This window comes from Tinamus guttatus, unplaced genomic scaffold (genome assembly GCF_059628265.1).
Source record: "Tinamus guttatus ecotype Peru unplaced genomic scaffold, ASM5962826v1 Tinamus_guttatus_pri_ptg000403l, whole genome shotgun sequence".
Taxonomy (NCBI): Eukaryota; Metazoa; Chordata; class Aves; order Tinamiformes; family Tinamidae; genus Tinamus; species Tinamus guttatus.
In genome coordinates, this window is record NW_028288937.1 from 2,401,195 (window position 1) to 2,419,246 (window position 18,052).

Sequence of the window (18,052 nt, forward strand, 5' to 3'; positions counted from 1 at the left end):
GCAGCAATTAAAGCAACGTGGAAAATGAGACCAAGGGGAAAAGGAGACCTTTACAAGGCAATGTATGTTCAAGCGCCTGAGCTCTGCTGTAATGTCTTTTGCAGTTCCTTAAGCTTGTTTTGGGGAAAATTGGTTTAGGTTGCTTGCATGAGCTGTGTGAATAGCAGGTTAAAAATAAAGTGCTGAAAGCTTACACTTAAAAAAAATAAATTTGGGCCTAAAAAAAAATACCCAGCATCTGCATTTTTTTATATGTTTATGATGGTACATTTAGAGAGAAATAAATTTGACAATGAGAAGGAAGTGTACAAAGATCTGCATCTTCTTTCCATAAAGATCTAGAAAAAAAGTTTGGTATTTGCATGTCAAAGTGCTTTAGAACCTCAATAAATAAAAGAACGAGGCATTTTTACAAGAACTTCAGTGTACCATCTGTTAGTTCCTACCTCTAGCAAACAGCCCTGTGGCTCTATCCCTGCAGATAGACTTTCTGGACTGCAATGAACCCCACAATACAGCTCTCTAAGATTACATTGGACTGTTTATATGGATCTGTTTGGTTTTGTTCATAAAGATTCTTGTTTGCCAAAGAGGAGTGGTGGTGAAGGATATACGTACTTGAAGATGGAACTTTTTTTTTTTTTAAAAAAAAGTTCCTTGTTACTGTAAGAAAATAAATTCCACTAGGCAAAAATACTAAATTTGACTTCATTTTTTCTTAGAATGCATTATTTAGGTATTGCGATTTGAAGAGAGAAGTGATAGAATAAGAAATAAAAGATACAGAGCTTCTTCATCTTTCACTCGGCAAATAATGATTAATTCCAAAAGCACAATAATAATTACTAAAAGAAATTGTACCATTATTGCTGTGATGATTTGGCCTAAGCAAACTGTGGAAATTATGATGTAGCTCCGTCTTAGAATGGCAGGATCAGCTCACACGGATACTGCCCTCCTTTCCAACAGTGACTCAACATTGACAGGATGTTTATGGGATCCGAGGAGTATCCTATCCATCATGCTAGCCGGCCCTGCGGGTTAGTTTAAAATATCACCTCTTTCCCCAAACAGCTGTCTGCTTTGTATTAACAGAATCCTTTCCTCCTCCTGTTCACACACCTTGTCCTTCTTTTGGTCAAAAAATGAAAGACGCAGAATTTATAGTCCATCTGTCCTGTGTTGTATCCTCCTTCCTCCTTGTTTTAGTTTAGTACAGCTAAGCTTGCAGAACAGGAAGATATTATGTTAAATCATACTGCTATAGATAATACAGTGGTTAATTTTGTGGCCTCACCCTCTGGGTACTCCAGGTGAATCAAAAGATGCTCTTTCTTGTGAGCCAAATGGTGGCCTCAGGGTTAGACCAGTGCTTAAAGAACAGGAGGTAACTCAAAACACTTCTAACTGCTAAACTTGGGAGACTTCATCTACTTCTCCCTTGCGGTCACTGCTCAAGCCCTAGAATGTGTTTTGTGTGTGTTTTGTCTGCTCCTTGTGAAAGGTATGTATGTAGAGGCATTTTTATATTTTAAGAATCCTAAATCAGTGAAAGAATTTTGATTTTAATTTGTACAGGGCATTTGAAAGTTTTTGAATTACAATTCGGCTGCTTTCCAGTTTAGTTTCTAAATCTGTGCTTTCTGACTGGAGTCTTCAGACCTTGCATTGTTATTAAATGTGTTCTTTAAAGGGTTCTGAAGAACCCCCCATGATCAGGGGGTATGCATGCATATATTAGCAATCAAGGGAAAGCTGGAATTTCATGTTTGAGGTTATTTATCTATACTTCTGTAAGCTACTTAGGAATTGATTAAGATTACAAGAGCTCCAAAGAGTGAAAAGCTGTGTGTGTGCATGATCTTAAAAGCTGACAGGGTTAGGGAATAACAGATTTTTGGGAGGAGGGTAAGAGATGTGTTAGACTGAGGAGGACTGCTTTGAAAACAGATAAATTTTTGTCACCTTCTGCACAGCTGCTAAAAGCATATGGCTTAAAGAACTGCTTTGTTACTATCCATCTGACTCCTTGCTGCTTGTACTCAAACCATCCTTCCCTCATGCTTAGTGTATCTCGGTTCATCTGTAAACTGTCCTGGCTTGTGAGCTAGACAAGAGAGAGGTAAGATGGTAAATAACAATGAGCTCAAGTCTCTACACAAACCCTGATTGCTTGGTAAATTATGAGCAATCAAGCAAGAGTGTTTCCATGCAGCTAAATGCAAGGTTATGCAAATAAGACTATAATTCTGGCTCATATGACAGAGGGCTGTGCTAGGCTCCTGTGTCCTGCTCTGGGCTCCTGACTTTAGAAAAGGCAGCTGGAAAACTGGAGAGGGTTCAGAGCGACTCCGAGTTTTGAAGAATGTGCGCAGCGCGAAAGTGAAGAGCTCAGTCTGTTTAGTTTATCAGCAGTGAAGGAACGAGACAACTTCATCACACTGTGTAAGTACCCAGACCAGGAGAAGATATATCTGTAAAGCGCGGATTTTTAGAGCTGTGTTTCTGTGGCTGGACAATGAACTCAGCTAAGTTCAAACTGGCAATTAAGTGCATGTTTGCAGCGCTAAGGTAATTAGCCTGTCTGAGAGATAGGCATCAGTTTGAGCACATTAGAGGGCTCAGAGTGCCAGATCCTGGGAAAAAAAAAAAATGTTGTCAGTTGTCATAAGATTTCAGAGCAATTCTGGAGTATGTAGATCTTAAAATCTGTGTCTTACGGACATCACTGTAAATAAAAAAGAGAAAGATCAAGCATGCAGTGTTGGGGCTGTGGAAGAGTATTCTTTGTAGCCTTAAAAGTGTCATCACATTTCTTAGGATTTAGCACAGAATGCATCTGCCTTTCCCAGAACTTTGCATGCTAGCAATGTGTTTTGGTGCATAAACTACCTGTCTTGTATATGAAGTGATTTTTCTCTGGTACATTCTGATAGTAAAAGTCATTTAAACATATAAAGGTGTTTATATGGGAAGGATCAGTATGCCATAAAAATGGTTTGTGTACCACTTCTTTGGGTGTGCATGTTTTAAGTTTTCCTTAAATGTAAGGGATATTTTTCCAAGAGCTGTTCCTTGGGGAGCGGTTAGATAGTTTGGGATCGGGGTTTTTTGTTTTTTTTTTTTTTTTTTGGTTGTGTTTTAAACTCTGGCTGTTAACAAGGCCTATAAACTCAGAAGACTGTTTTTCTGAAGCGGTGTTTGTGTAAATGTAGCTTTGCAGTTAGAACAAGCATTAAGTTTTCAAGATGCTGTGATTATTGTGGGCTACTGCACAAAGTCAGTGAGCGGCCCAGCGCGGGGTGCCGTGATGCTGCCAAGGGATGTCTGTCACTCGCACATGTGGAATAATCAGAAAGTAACTCGCACTGATCCAAACCCCAAAAGAACTGAAGACTATAAGAGTATTTTAAACAATAATAAAAACACAATGTTTTGGCATATTGCTTGAAAGAATCTCAAAACATCGCATGGTCCTCATGGGGGATATTACACCTTTTACAGAGTGTTAAAAAGCCAAATACACAGGGGAGAAAAAAGGGGGGGCTTTTGATAGGGCACTAAATAAAGCTAATCACATTTTTATTAGTCACTTGTCCCATATTTATTTTGCTTAGCCTCTCTTTTAATTGCAGAACACAGAGAGGTTGTTTTGAGTTTACGTGCCATCTTCTAAAAGGACTGAACGCTTAATGGTGTGATATGTAACTGTCAGACTGCATCTTTGATAGTTATAGAGAATGAACTCATTTAATGTATTCATGCCATTTTAGAAACATGACCAGTATTTTGATGTTCATGTATCAATGACCAAAAAAAAAGGCAGGAGATGAGGAGATGGACAACATCAAAATATATTTTGCATTTTTTTAAAAAAGAACTCCTTTTTCAGTAGAAAATTAACATAAGTGATTATTCTTAAAACCACCATTAGAGAGAGTTCTTTAATAGCACTATCTAAATCTTTTCCTTGTTCTTATTCTTTCCAGAACATTTTTAATAAGATAGAGAACATAACTGTGTGTGTGTATATATGTACATATAAATGCTTATGTGTGTAAACACATGCATGCACATATACATATTGGCATCTATTCTGTGCTTAAAAGTTAATGTAGAAATTAGAAAAGGAATTAGAACTCTAATTAGAAATTAGAAAGTAAAAAATTCTGACTAGAAGCAGTGTGAAAGAATTGCTACCCAACTAGTAATATTTTAGTCTGCTCTTAAGAGTTCTGGCATGCACAGCCGCTGCAAAAACAGTTTGTATAACATGGATTATGTGGACTGTAGTGCTCTCCCTTTCATTTTATGTATCCTTTTTATTCTTCTTGTTTGGACAGACTTTGCTTGGGCTTGGTGCCTGCATTGTAACAGAGGGAATAGCTGCACTGGATACATTTAGTCCTGTATCTTCTTCCTAGAGGTAGTCAATAGTAGATGATTAAGTCTGTGAAGGCACATAGAGAGAAATCCTTCCCCCAGGATTCACTTCCTGCTTCCTGTAATTAAGTAGATGTTTCTGACCTTTGTGGGTTTGTTGAATCTCGTTTCAAGCACAGTGTGAGGAAAAAGCAGTCCCTTTGTCCTGGGTTAACCCTTGTTTTGGAGGCAGGGGCTTTCACCATCACTTAAGTGGGTGAGTGCTGGGGAGCAAAGTGTGGGGAATGGAAGGACTTTGGGCTTTCTTCCTTTCCCCACGTCTGTCCAATAAAAGTCAGGCTTAATCGGTGCCATGGTTAGGGGCTGGTGAAGACTGCAGTTTTCTGGAGCAAATGAAATGCAAAGACTGAGCTATGACTTGCAGTGTTGGGTCTGCTCTTGGAGCAGCGTGGCTCAGCGTGGTGCCCGCGTGCGATGGGTTTTGTTTGTTGTAGTCCAACAACTGCACATCAGCCTGTCCTGTTCCCTGTCCTGTGGATCCTTCTGGGTCAGGAGCTCAGCCGTCTGTTGGTCGGAGTTGCCATCTCGTCATGCTACTGCCAAGTGTATTCCTTCTCATGCAAGGCTTTCTGGTCTAGTGTATAACCACGATACCGTACGTCCTAGATAGTGTGGGAAAGCAGGTACAAAGCAGATGTACTTCGGGTAGGGTAAACTTTAGTGTTTCACGGAGTTGGGACATTTTGTGGTGTAAAGTAACATGCCTAACAAAGCACCAGGGTCCTGGAAAGGATACTGAAGATTTTATGTATATATAACTATATATATATATATATATTTTAGGATATATCAGATGACTCTTAGATTGGAAATGAACATTTTATTTTGTTCACATTCCTAAGCTTGCACAAATTATGCAACACTGGCAGCTAATTTTATTTCATGCCCTATATTCCTAAACAGGCTTTTTCCCTATGAATCTTGACCTATATATTATCCATATCTTCAGCTAGAAAAATATCACTAGAAAAAAAAAAGGAACTGTGTTTAGTATAATTGGATTCTGAGATACAAAACTCGGAGTAAAAATGTGTAATGTTTGTTTGCAGTATGCAATTTAGAGTGTTAAAAATATATTCTGTCTGTGTGGTATATGATGTTCTCTTGTGAAAAAGAAGCACTTGTGCATATTACCAGCTGTGATAGTCTGGGTTACCTGGGGCAGCATTAATCCCAGCCTAATTATGCTCTACTAGTGATGTAACAGATATTTGAACCAGTGCAATGTTACAGTCCATGTGTTTTCTCAAATAATTATGTGCAATCACACATTTCAGGAGCATTTTTTATTTTAAAGTTATACTTACGGAACATGAAAACATGTTTGTGATGAAAACTCTTGATTTGAAAGTGCACTATGTTTTTTTTCCTTTTCAATATGCCTACTGTGTGACAAGAAAAGCTGAAGTCGCTATTTTTCTTCCTTTTTAGACTATGAAATACTCTTTTTAAAAGACAGCTATTGAACTCTGCTCTTTCCTTCCATTTCAGGTTTTTCTTCTGCAATCATGGCAAAACCTTATGAATTTAACTGGCAGAAGCCAGTTCCCTCTTTTATGCAAGATGGAGCTGTGTTTGATAGATACGAAGAGGTAAGGGACCACTCACATTTCATTTGCCTGTCTCTTTTAAATATGTGGATATTACAAAGTATTTCATGTTTTGTTTTCATGTATACACATAAACTGTCAAATAACTCCAGAAATGTATGTGGTGAGGAAATATTGACATGTTTTATAATCTTGCAGTTTCTGCTTTTGAAAGAAATAGCCTTAAAATATACTTAATCCTCTGATTTGAAATAATCCCTGAGCAAAAGAAAGGGGAGATTTGAATCAAAATATCTGTGATCTGCTTAAAACTCTCATCTTCGCAGTTCCACAAGGCACGTCACTGAACAAAGTGTATCCTTCCATTTTTATGTATGTATCAAATCTGATGTGTGTCGTCTTTTACGTGTGAACCGGGGACCTGCATCTCGCAGGGGAAAGTAGAAGAACACGGAACATTTATATTTTGAGTCAGAGGCATCATTTGAGATCTGGGGTGTTTTTATCTCCTTTAGAAAATCGACCTGTACTCTCTCTGAAATATGTTTACTGTGATCCTCCTTTCAGTTGTGCTTTAATGCAAGATGGGACATTTTACACAGCCAAAATAAAGTGGCTAGGCATTTACCTTGTATTCCGCATTGAAATGCCTGTGAGTATAGTTTTATCAGGGTCTTTTTAATCTTTTTTGGACTGAGGTATCTCGGTAAGCGCCTTCAGGGATATTAGTATTTCCCACTTATCTTTTGAAATATAAGCAAAGGCGCTTTTTTATCATGAGGACTGCCAAGTTGGGGATAGTTTTATATTACCTTTTATTTTCAGTTTTGACCATAGACAAGCTAATAAGACACTAGTGGACACTGAATGCCCTTATAATAAGGGCATTATTATAATAACCTTATAAATGAGATTCAGAAAAAGCTCTCTCTTTACTTTATCGAATGCTGTTTCAGAAAGCTGACCTATGTGGACCTGAGTGATTGAGTACAGCCTGTCGTGTGACTGTGGCTCTTCTGGCACTTTAGGCAGGGAAGAGGGAGAAACAAGCAGATACAGAGAAGTGTTCAAGTGCTGGCGTCTTGGAGTGAGATTGGGACCTCTCAGTGAGGCACCGGATCCTTGATTTAGCCTGAGGGAATATGAGACATCTCGACCCGGAGCCCCTTTTCACAGTAGTTGAGTGCAGTGGGCAGGCGGCTGTGCCAGCAGGAAGTGCTGCGCGGCCCTGGGGTGCGATGTCAGCGCAGTAAAGTGCAGCTCCTTGCAGCTCAATTTACCGCTCTCCCAAACCGCAGAGAAGGGGGGGCTGCTTGCCGCCTTCCGTGTGAAATGTTGCCTCTGTGTGTGTGACATGCCAGGTTTGCTAAGGGTTGCACCAAGGTTGCTATGGGACGCTTGGAAGCCTGGTTGGTTTTATTGAGGGAAACTCTTCTGGAAACATCGTAAGGATTTTGCTTGGGTAACTCACTGTGTATTTCATCTAGAATTTTACAGGAATCATCAAGGGCTGTAAAAAACAGTGACTCAGAAGTTAAGATGCGTAGCCTGTAAACAGTGAGAACTTGATAGTCTGACTGTTTGATATCATCAGTTTTATGAGATACATAGTCTGCTATTTAATTGTGCTGCAGTGGTAGTAGGAACTAGATCGCCTACCCCACACTGTGCTTTTAGGCATGTTGTGCAAAAGTAGCAGGAACCAATGGCTGTATTACAGGACTTAAAATTTTCAAGAGAATTGTTTCAGATCTAGGCTTCCAAATTGCTTAGAAATTCTGTGTTGAGATCCCTACCTTAGTAGACGAGGCCATGTGGGGAGAAGGAGAAATGACGAGTTAACCGAAGCTGTAGAGCAAGTCAGTGCAGAGCTAGGGCTCAGGAGTCCTGGTATAGGGTCTCCATGAATGAGCAGCTCTAATACAGCATGAGACATTTACATGCCAAATTTCATTGAGTGTCTCGAAAAATCTGGGTCACTGTAATCTGGAGTGGTGTCCTGATCCATCTGCTACTGACAGATCAGTCCCGTAACCAGAAGGATTGCAGAACTATGGAAATGCATTTTGAGCCAAGCATTATCATATCTGTCTGCTGAAGAGTTTGAGTCTGAAGCAGGGCTATCAGCAGAATATGGGGAGAAGAAAGCAGAGGTGATTAGGAATCTTACTGATCACTTGGCACCTACGTGACCTGGTGCTTGCTTTGCCACATGAGAAGAGAAATTGCAGGGAAAAAAAAAATAGTGGGATGAGTCAAGGCTAGAAAGAAAAGAAAGAAGGAGCGCTGGCCAGCCTTGACCAGAAGCTGGGCATGGAGTCAAGCTTGTAGCTGGATTCGGGGTTTTGGAAATATCCTTGAACGCCTCTAAATGAAAACAGCTTCTTGTTTCCTGGGGTGGTACCTCAAAGACACCACATACCCAGTGAGACCAGCCTGTCCTGGGAATACCTGCTGATCTTAAAGCATGCCCCATGGATGGAGGGCATTGGAGTTTGTACTCGTTTTGCCACCTAAATTCAATTTGTCCTTTACATAAGATCTTTTACTCTGAAAACTGCTAGGTGGAATCTGGTGCTTGCTGCCCTTGCTGTGTGCACAGGAGAGGATGCAGCATAGTAGGAAGGTGTCCCCCTCTTTGTCCTTAATACAGAATAAAGTACTGAACTCTGGATCACTCCTCAGTCCTGTAGCCTGCACACGTGCTTGCTGTTTTACTGTGGCCTTTTAATTGTGGAAATGCTAGATCCCTTCTTTTTCCTTTAAAAAATGATTGATTCTGCACAGTGGGATCTTCCTACATTTTGCTTGCTTTCTAATGTATCAGTTGAGCCTGGAGGCTGGGAAATTGGTCAGTTCATGTGACTGTGCAATGTCCAGTCCCTGTATCCTCTGAACCTGGCTGTGTGGGTGCTCTCCCTGCGGCGTGTTTGTGCCCTATGTGCTGCACGAGTCGATCAGAGAAGGACTTCTGAGTTCTGAGTGTAAGAGGGTGGTTTGATCCCAAATGCAGTATTGTCAGATGGCATAATTTTCCCCTTTCATATTTTGGATTTTGCTTTTGAATTTCTGTTTCACTGAAGTTTTTGATGAGGTAAGAATCACAGCTTATATCTAATATCTCAAACAGCAGCAGTAGGACAATTTGCTAGAATTGATCGTTAGTTAAAAGCCTCACTCTTCTGATTGCTTGAAAATAGCACATTCTCTAGGAAGACGGGGGGAGATATAAGAAGTTTTTATTTTTGATGAGTAAATTAATTTATGGCATTTGTCAAACTCACTAAAATACTGGCCTCTACTTTTTTTTCTATAGGAATCTTTTGTCTTTGAAACCAACTGTCTCTTTCAAGTGGATGAATTTGGCTTTTTTCTGAGCTGGAAAAGTGAAGGAAAGGTATACAACATTTATGTCAGTAATACACATTGCATGTTGCTAGTTTTTTTTTTTTTTTAATTTAAAGTAGTGTGTGTCTTTATTAACACAACTAGCCTTAGTCCGGCTCAAATCACATAAGTGAAGTACTTAGGGAGGAATTAGCAGATACGAAGGGGAAATATGTTGTATATATATTGATATATAATTAACAGTGTTTGCAAATAAGTTTCATTGTTTATTTTTGCTGCACTTTCTACATGACGCCATGTGTCAACAGACCTTTGAACTCATGTACCTTTGCTTTCTGTTTCAGGAAGGACAGGTATTAGAGTGTTCCCTGATCAACAGTGTTCGCTTTGGAGCTGTACCAAAGGTACTCTTCGGTTTATATTTAGTTTAGTTTATGCTTGTCCATTAGACAACAAAAATTTAAAATGAAGGTGACGTGCAGAATGCAATTCATCTAGTGGCAAAATATTAACACAACTTTTCTTTTACAATTACTGTCTAAAATTCTGAATTTTAAACTTAATTGACTTGATGTAATTGCAGCATGAAGTTTTTGTATCCAGTCTTTCTAACTCAGTGCAGCACTCTGCCTTCAGCTTGCTGTGAAAGCAGAAAAACGAATGTTTGAAATAAAAACTCCAATTCAAACTCCTTAGTTTTCATTTAATTATTTTAAAAAGCAACATTGCATTGTGATAGTTGTTTTAGGTATCTGGGAAATGAGAGGCATGAGAATTATTAGCACAGACAGCCTTGTGTTTCATGTGCAGACAACCATATCAATATGCTTCAGACTTCACCTCTGTCTTTACATGGGTAGCTTGTTCTCTATGCCCATTAAGTCCATAGCCTTTGACCCTCAGCAGAGGTGTCAGTCTGTAAGATATAACATTAAGAAACAGCCAGAAGTCACACAGATCATAATTTGCTGTAATTACAGACTTAACTAGACTTAATTTACTCAGAGATTCAAACCATTCTTGTCCTTGGAGTGATTCATTTTTCTTCTCCATTACTGTAATGTATCTAATTTTTAATTTAACTTTCTGAAATGTATTTAAAATATTTCATTTACTTCTTAGCTCTCACAATTATGCTCCTAATAACTAGAAAATATTGTTTTGGGGGCTTACTGACAAGAATTTTATATGAAAACACTCATTTAAGATGATTGGGAAGGGTTTAAAGATATTAATGCTTATGGAGACAGAAATACATCTTTACCATAGTGTACTGCATAATAAAAGTACTGCAAATGTAACAAGTTATTTATTCTGTTTAACAGGATCCCAAAATACTAACGGCACTTGAGGCTGTTGGAAAATCAGAAAATGAGTTGGAAGGACGGATAGTGTGTGTTTGCAGTGGCACAGATCTGGTGAACATCAGCTTCACTTTCATGGTAGCGGAAAGCACAGAAGTAGCCAAGGTATTCTGCAGTTAAACAATGTGTGGGAGAAATAAAAAAGAGGAGAGCTCCTCAGCTCCACGGGCTTGTTTTTCTGAAGCAAGTCAACATGCCTGGCTGAGGGAAATACCCGTTTTAATGCCTGCTGCCACACTCTACAGAAGGACAACAAACATCCCTCTGGAGCGTTCTATAAAATGTCGGTGTGCTGTGGTGAAAGGAAATAGCAACTTTATCAGCCTTTGCATACATGGTAATTTATCAAAAGTAGACACTGAGACCATTAAGCATAGGGTACAGCATTTTCCCAAGTATTTAGCAGCCTTGTATGGGGTTTATGTAGCAGGCTACGCAGAACAGAATATGTAGTGGGTCTGTGACACACAAGGATGCTGAAGGGAAGTGTAATTACTTTTCCTAATGGGTGGAGCTCAGCACTCCAAAATTTTGTTCTGCGATAACCTAATTGTATTGTGTAGTTCATATTATTTAAAAAGACAAATGCAGGAAAGAAATTTTCTAGTGTGCCCAGGATTCGAGCATACCCAGCTTGCTTTCTGTTTCCCGTTTACACGGAACAGTCATATGAAAACAATGGTGCTTTTCTACACGTCATCTTTGCTGAGAGTTTAAGATTGCAGTTCACAATGCTGCTGAAGGCTGCGTGGCCCCTCCATGGCCTGGTACTCGACCGGGTTGCTCTAAATTGCTCTGCTGAGAAGCCTGATCCAGAGGACAGATTCTATACTGATAGTCACAATGCAGAGATTTAAGGGGTTTTAAAAACACACAGTTTTTGCTTTTCTGCCCTGTGAGGCTACTACACTTACAGATTTTGTGCAGTTATGATGTATTATACTGTGCTTTGCTTCTGGCTAAGTACTGACTCTAGTTATCAGTAACAGTATACCTACTAAATCCCATCCTCTAAAACAGAATTTTGAATGCAGTATCTCTAAATCCTTTGGCAGACCCAGTTAATTTTTCAATGGTTGGATCCCTACCTTTTCAGCCATTGGGAGTTCTGGGTAAACAACATGATAAAAGACATAGTTATATAACTTGCATAGATGCACTAAATTGATTTTACAGTGTGTATTTTCAGCCGCCTTTCAGGGAAACATTGTGAGACTGTTAGGTTTTGAAAACATTTAAGAAGCAAAAAAGAGAGGCACAGAAGGCGTTCACTTTTATACGTCTCTGATTTATTCTTAAAAAAGAAAAAAAAAGATCAGGGTAAACTGTGTTACATTAACTTGTTTGTGAACCTTGTATTGACTAGTTACATAGACTGTCAAATGTAAAGTGATTATACTGTCTGCAGGGTTTACTGCTTCATTAACAGCTAAGATACCCAGGATGATGTGTCATGCATTGCAGTCTGCTTATGGGTCAGCTCTGGGAGGTCTGTATAAGTGTGAGTCTTCTGCACCAAAAATACTTCAGGTTTCAAAAATACATGTCTGGGACTTGTCAGCAAGGGCGATCCACCTGATTTGATGTGTTACAGGCACAAGGGAGACAGTAAAGTTTATCGAGCCAAAAACAACGTAGGGCTTTCTAAACTGCTTTTAAAGCTGTGGCTGTGCTGAGGGTAGGACTATACAGAAAATAAACTGGAAGATCTGTACTGTATTGACCTGTTGTGTATGATGAGCACATGACTTCCACTATACTTCTGCACTAAAGTAAAAAAAATCTAAGATTTATCTGCTGATAGAGTTGTTCCTGCTGAATTCTTCTGGCTTGTTTATAGCAAAACATTTTTATTCTGGGAGACAGTAAATCTCTTCTAGAAGAGAGTCTATATGTGGCATTCTGTAGTTACGCAGCTCCTACTGCACTTTAAAGTATGCCCCGACTTAATCCACTTTGAAAGGTAAGTCATGAAATGCCAGAGGAAAGCATTTGGAGGAAAGGGACAACAGTTGTAGCTTGAGAACTCCAGATATTTGTAAAGGATGCATCTCTGGTTGTTTTCCTGCTTATTGCCACAGGAAGATGAATATTTACTGGCTGGCTGTACAATGTGAGAGCCGGGAATGTTGTCTACTCTGACTTCAGTAAGGCTTTCGACACTCCCGTAACATCCTCATAGGAAAGTTCTGGAAATGTGGACTGGATAAGTGGACAGTGAAGTGTATTGAGAACTGGCTGGATGGCAGGATCGCTCAGAGGGTCGTGATAAATGGAGCCGAATCTAGTTGAAGGGCTCTGGCCAGTGGTGTCCCCCAGGGATCAGTACAGGGCCCAATACTCTTCAGCTTGTTCATGAATGACTTGGACGAGGGCACAGAGTGCAGCCTCTGCAAGTTTGTGGATGACACCAAACTGGGAGGAGTGGCTGACACTCCTGAGGGCTGCGCTGCCATTCTGAGAGACCTAGACAGGATGGAGAGTTGGGCAGAGAGGAACCTCATGAGGTTCAACAAGGACAAGTGCAGGGTCCTGCACCTGGGGAGGAATAACCCCAGGCACCAGTACATATTAGGAGTTGACCTGCTGGAAAGCAGCTCCGCAGAGAGGAATTTGGGAGTCTTGGTTGCCAACAGGTTACCCATGAGTCAGCAATGTGCCCTCGTGGCCAAGAAGGCCAATGGGCTCCTGGCTGCATCAGGAGGAGCATTGCCAGCAGGTCGAGGGAGGGGATCCTGCCCCTCTGCTCAGCTCTGGTGAGGCCGCACCTGGAGTATTGGGTGCAGTTCTGGGCTCCCCAGGACAAGAGGGACGTGGAGCTTCTAGAGAGGTCCAGCCACAAAGATGATTAAAGGTCTGGAGCATCTATCGTATGAGGAAAGAGTAAGTGAGCTGGGCCTGTTTAGCCTAGAGAAGAAAAGACTGAGAGGATCTGATCAGCATGTACAAGTACCTTAGGGGTGATTGTAGGGAGGATGGGGCCAAAATCTTATTGGTGGTGGCCAGTGACAGGACGAGGGGTAACGGATGTAAGTTGAAACACAGGAAGTTCCACCTCCATATGAGGAAGAACTTCTTTATTGTGAGGGTGACAGAGCCCTGGAACAGGCTGCCCAGAGAGGTTGTGGAGGCTTCTTCTCTGGAGATCTTCCAAACCCGTCTGAATGCCTGTGCCACATGCTCTGGTGTCCCTGCTGGAGCAGGGGGAGTCGGACTAGGTGATCCCTAGAGGTCCCTTCCAACCTCAACCATTCTGTGGTTCTTCCCAATAGGCCCTTTCTCAAGAGCTTCAGGAGTGGTTTGCACCTGGTTGCGGTACCCCAAAGCAAAGGGATTTGGTGGCATCAAATGCGAAAACTCAGAAGCTTTCCTTGGTGAGGAAGAAGTTCTGCTTACGTAGATAATACCTTCAAATGAGGCCAAGAAGTGCTTGTTGGCTCCCAAAGGCCTGACTCTAGTTGGCACTGGGCAGCTTTGGAGAAAAAGGAATGTAAATCCCTGCCTTCTTCAGGCTACCCATGTGGCAAGGAGCGGTTTCAGTGGGGAGGAGATTCTGCCAGTGGTCAGGCAGAGTAGCCATCCCACACTGGTGCCTTGACTGCTGTAGATTCATGTCATAGTCTGTGCAGAGATCCTGCCCTCCAGGCAGGGCTCCTCCCTGGTGGTTAGTTGGACTCTGTCATCCCCTCTGTGCCAGGGCAGCCCCATGTTCCCCTGCCTCTGCTCTGGGGATGAGCTCAGCAGGTCTGGCCAAGCTATCGCTGAGCTCCAAGTACAGCTCTTCCAAGAAGAGGGTGTTTATTATCTCTCCACTTGTCTCCAGACTCCAGCTCCGGTATTTACATTCTGGCTACTTAAAATTTATTGGTGTTTTCAGCTGAGAAATTGGTTTTCATTTCAACTCTTAAAACAAAATCACCCTAAAATAGGGTGTCTGACTTCAAGTTGCTGTCATGGTCCACTCCTAAAGCAACTTCGTTATGGTAGTAGAGAGCAACTATAAAAGGTAGATTCTAAAATCTAATATTTGGAGTTCTGATTAAATCAGGTTATAAAAATAAATGGCACATTAGAGATGCATGTGCATATGTGAGGGTTGTTTTTGTTTTTCTCCTTACTAGATTGACTTTCTGTGATCTAGTAATCTGATAATCTGCTTTCCCCAATCTAGGGCATTTGAAAGGAGTACTGAATATTTGGAGAGTGAATTTCCTTAGTGCAGGGGCAATGTACTGCTGATGTGAGACTTTAGCATAGGGCATACTGGCTGTTGGCTGCCTAACCAAAGTTGGCATAAATCCAACAAAGCTGTTGTAGTTTAGCAACCCCAAATTTGGACTTGATGCCTTCTCATCCCCTTTGGGACTGCATTAAGGATTTTAAAAATGAACCGAAGTGCAGTCAGCTCTTTTTTGTCTTCTGTAATATTCTTGCATAGTAGGGGTAAATTTGGCTGCAAAAGCCATTCTTCCTCTCAGCCAACTGTGCTGCTGGGAGGAACTGTCTCTACAGCTGATAGCTTCTGTGCTTCTGCCAGAGCGTGCTGTTCCCTCTGCCCTGCTGCTACAGGAGTGTGTGTGAACACTTCCTAATTCACCTCCAGGAAGAGCCGAAGAATTAAGTTCACCAGTTTAGGGGTGAAGCTCACACAGTGATTGAGATAATCTCACTGTGGGGAGAACTCGCGCAAATCCATCTGCTCGTGGTAGGTAGGGGTGGGAGCTACCCCATAGGAGCTGCTGAGGGGAGTAACCTTTTCCACTGGCATAGCTGGATTGGGTAGAAAACAGATGTTTTCTACAGGTATGTTCCTTACTGAGACACCGAATTGTGTGTGCTGACTAACCTGTGCGGCAGGAGGACGAATTGTGAATAGCAGCTCACTGAAACCCTTTGTAGTCAGATGCTAAGCTATGGCATTGGGGATGACTGCAGCTGAAGGCATTCCATGTTGGTGTTCTTAAGCTTCTCAGCCTTTCAGTTTGAATAGTCATTCATTTTTAAATTGATTTCAGTTTGTTTAAAACAAGTAGATGAACATGTTTTTGCTAAGATAAAGCATTTGGACTGATATTTTTCTCACGTTTTGCTGGTTTTCATTTACAAAAAGTCTCTCTTTTTTCATTGAAATAAGATATTAATTATTTGCCAAAGTCATATTGCTCGGAGGACAACCAAAGGATAGTAGAGGACTCCCAAAGGAACATCGCACAGATGCATCTCAGGGTCCGTTTCCCATAGCTTTGATTTGTTTTGATATTTCAAATCAAACCTGTCCTAAAAGACTGCAGGTCATAATTGGGCAGAGCTCTGGAAGTCTGCTGCTGTTTTGGGTGTACCATGATGTTTCTATATGGCTAATGTCTCATAGCCTGTGTGGTAAACAAACATTTCCAAATGTCTTCAATATATGACTACTACTTAAACATTTAGGTAGCTCTCTGCCAAATACGTAACGTCATGCTCTGTAGAGAGATCTTCACATCCTAGCCAGGACTCATCTGGCCTGCAGTTAAAATAATTGCCATGTGCTTGCTTCTCTGCTCTTTTTTTTTTTTCTTGTTTGCTGCAGAAAATCAGTAAATTAAAAACTTCACCTCTGATTCTCTGTAGCCAGGAGAAACAAGGGTCCTTTTCACTGTGTAAAACTCCACTGTATTTGCTTCAGTCTGCATGTGACAGAAGAAACTCAAGTGTCGGAAACTAATTCCAGGATGGAAAGCTTTACGGAGGGGTGAAAGCAGTCTGGACATACCAGGCAGTTTATAATGTGGAGTGTTTGTATGTCTAGGCTTTCAAGATGCTGTACTTGAAACAGGAAAAGCCCTTTATCATTGTAGCAGAATTTAGACAGTCGTATCCAGCAAGTCTGTACTGCAGTGGATCAGGCAGAGGATGGGTTTTGTCTCCTTGCTTTTGCTGTCTCATGTGTGAGAGGTGTGGCAGTTTTCGTAGACTAGAAATGACTTGTGAAACATCTGTGTTGAAATAGGAGGGACATCTACTGGTCACTGTGTCAACAGACATGGGCAAAATACTAGAGGATCCTGACAGGCCATTTATTTCTTCAAAAGACTTGGGAAAGCTTGATTCTGTTCTCCATGGGCTTCCTGAACCTGCAGCTTGTGAAACCACACACTCATGTGTAGCTTGGGACTTCTTGCACACAGGGGAGCAAGTTTCACTGCAGTAGGTTGGGCCTGGAGGTAGCTGGATTATTTTGATAATTTGTGTTGGTTTTCTTAATAGATTTGAAAATTGTCAAAGGGGGCATTTTATCAGATTGACCTCACTGCTTCTGCAGACACCATCCCTATACTTCTGGGGAAGAGGTTAGTGAGAAATTCGCCAACTAACTGAGGTTAGGGAGGAACTCACTACCCTTCTTCTGCGTTATTAGAGAGCCTTGATCCCGAGCAGTTGTAACCTATTGTAAATAGGCTTGCAAGCCTAGCAAAGTTTTATGACCCTTTACGTTCAGGCCACTGTTGGGGTTTAGCATTCCTTATGGGTTGGTGCCAAATAATATTAAAATTAGTAAAAACAGTTGAAGATGATTTTCAGTATTCTCCCATGGTAATCAACCATGTGTCCATTACTCATTCATTTTTCCTCAGTAGTGTTTTATTATTTTTCCAGCTGCAGGGGGTAGAATGACCTGGTACTGCACTTCCATGGAAGGCTGTAATGAAGAGCAAGAAAGGGATGGTTTAAACTGCTCCAGGCAGACCTGTGCTGCTGAATTTGCATCACGAAAAAGCTTGAGACTGACTGCCCAAGGGTTGGCTGTGGCTGGGGCTTTTCCTTCTCTGTCATTACAGCTTCCTCCGCGGAGAGGAAGAGCCAACCACAACGGCAGAGGCCGTGCAAGCTGGGGTGTCCTTGGGGCATGTGGGCCAAATGATGGCAGCGCCTGGGAACAGAACGGGCCCGGGTGGGAGGCCCTCATAGGTCTACGGAGGATCTGTTTTGAGGGCTGTGGATCGCACTGCTGAAATGCAGGGAGATTGCGTAGATTGGCCTGGATAATACACTAGATTAGAAAGGCAGTGAAGACCTTGATTCTGACAGCCAGTCGCAGGCACTCTGAACACCAGCATTGGAGAGCAGTGCTTCTCTGCTTCTGCTTTCCTGCTGCTTGACTTAAGCAGGTGTGACTGTGGAAAGGCTGCATTGAAGAAGTAAAGGTAAGATAACTTCAAGAGGCCTGGATAGTAATGGCCTCATCTATAAATAAGCCATGGATGACCTTGTATGGAGTTGCGTGAGTTGCAGGTTAGACTGGTTTTTAGCCCTTCTTAATGGTCTTAATCTTAGCCCTTTTTAACCCTCCTAAATGAAAGGTTG

The 18,052-nt window shown here is 41.4% G+C and overlaps 1 protein-coding gene across 4 annotated transcripts in view; it reads left to right on the plus strand.

Moving 5' to 3' along the window:
- PLCB4 (phospholipase C beta 4) overlaps positions 1–18,052 on the plus strand; it is a 124,293-nt gene that overhangs the window by 31,011 nt on the left and 75,230 nt on the right. For all 4 annotated transcript variants that reach the window (XM_088531291.1, XM_088531293.1, XM_088531292.1 and 1 more), the window contains exons 2-5: positions 5,935–6,035; positions 9,310–9,390; positions 9,686–9,745; positions 10,667–10,810. In XM_088531291.1, coding sequence (XP_088387417.1) covers positions 5,952–6,035; positions 9,310–9,390; positions 9,686–9,745; positions 10,667–10,810 — 369 coding nt within the window. In that variant the 5' untranslated portion in view covers positions 5,935–5,951. The remainder of the gene's footprint in view (positions 1–5,934; positions 6,036–9,309; positions 9,391–9,685; positions 9,746–10,666; positions 10,811–18,052) is intronic.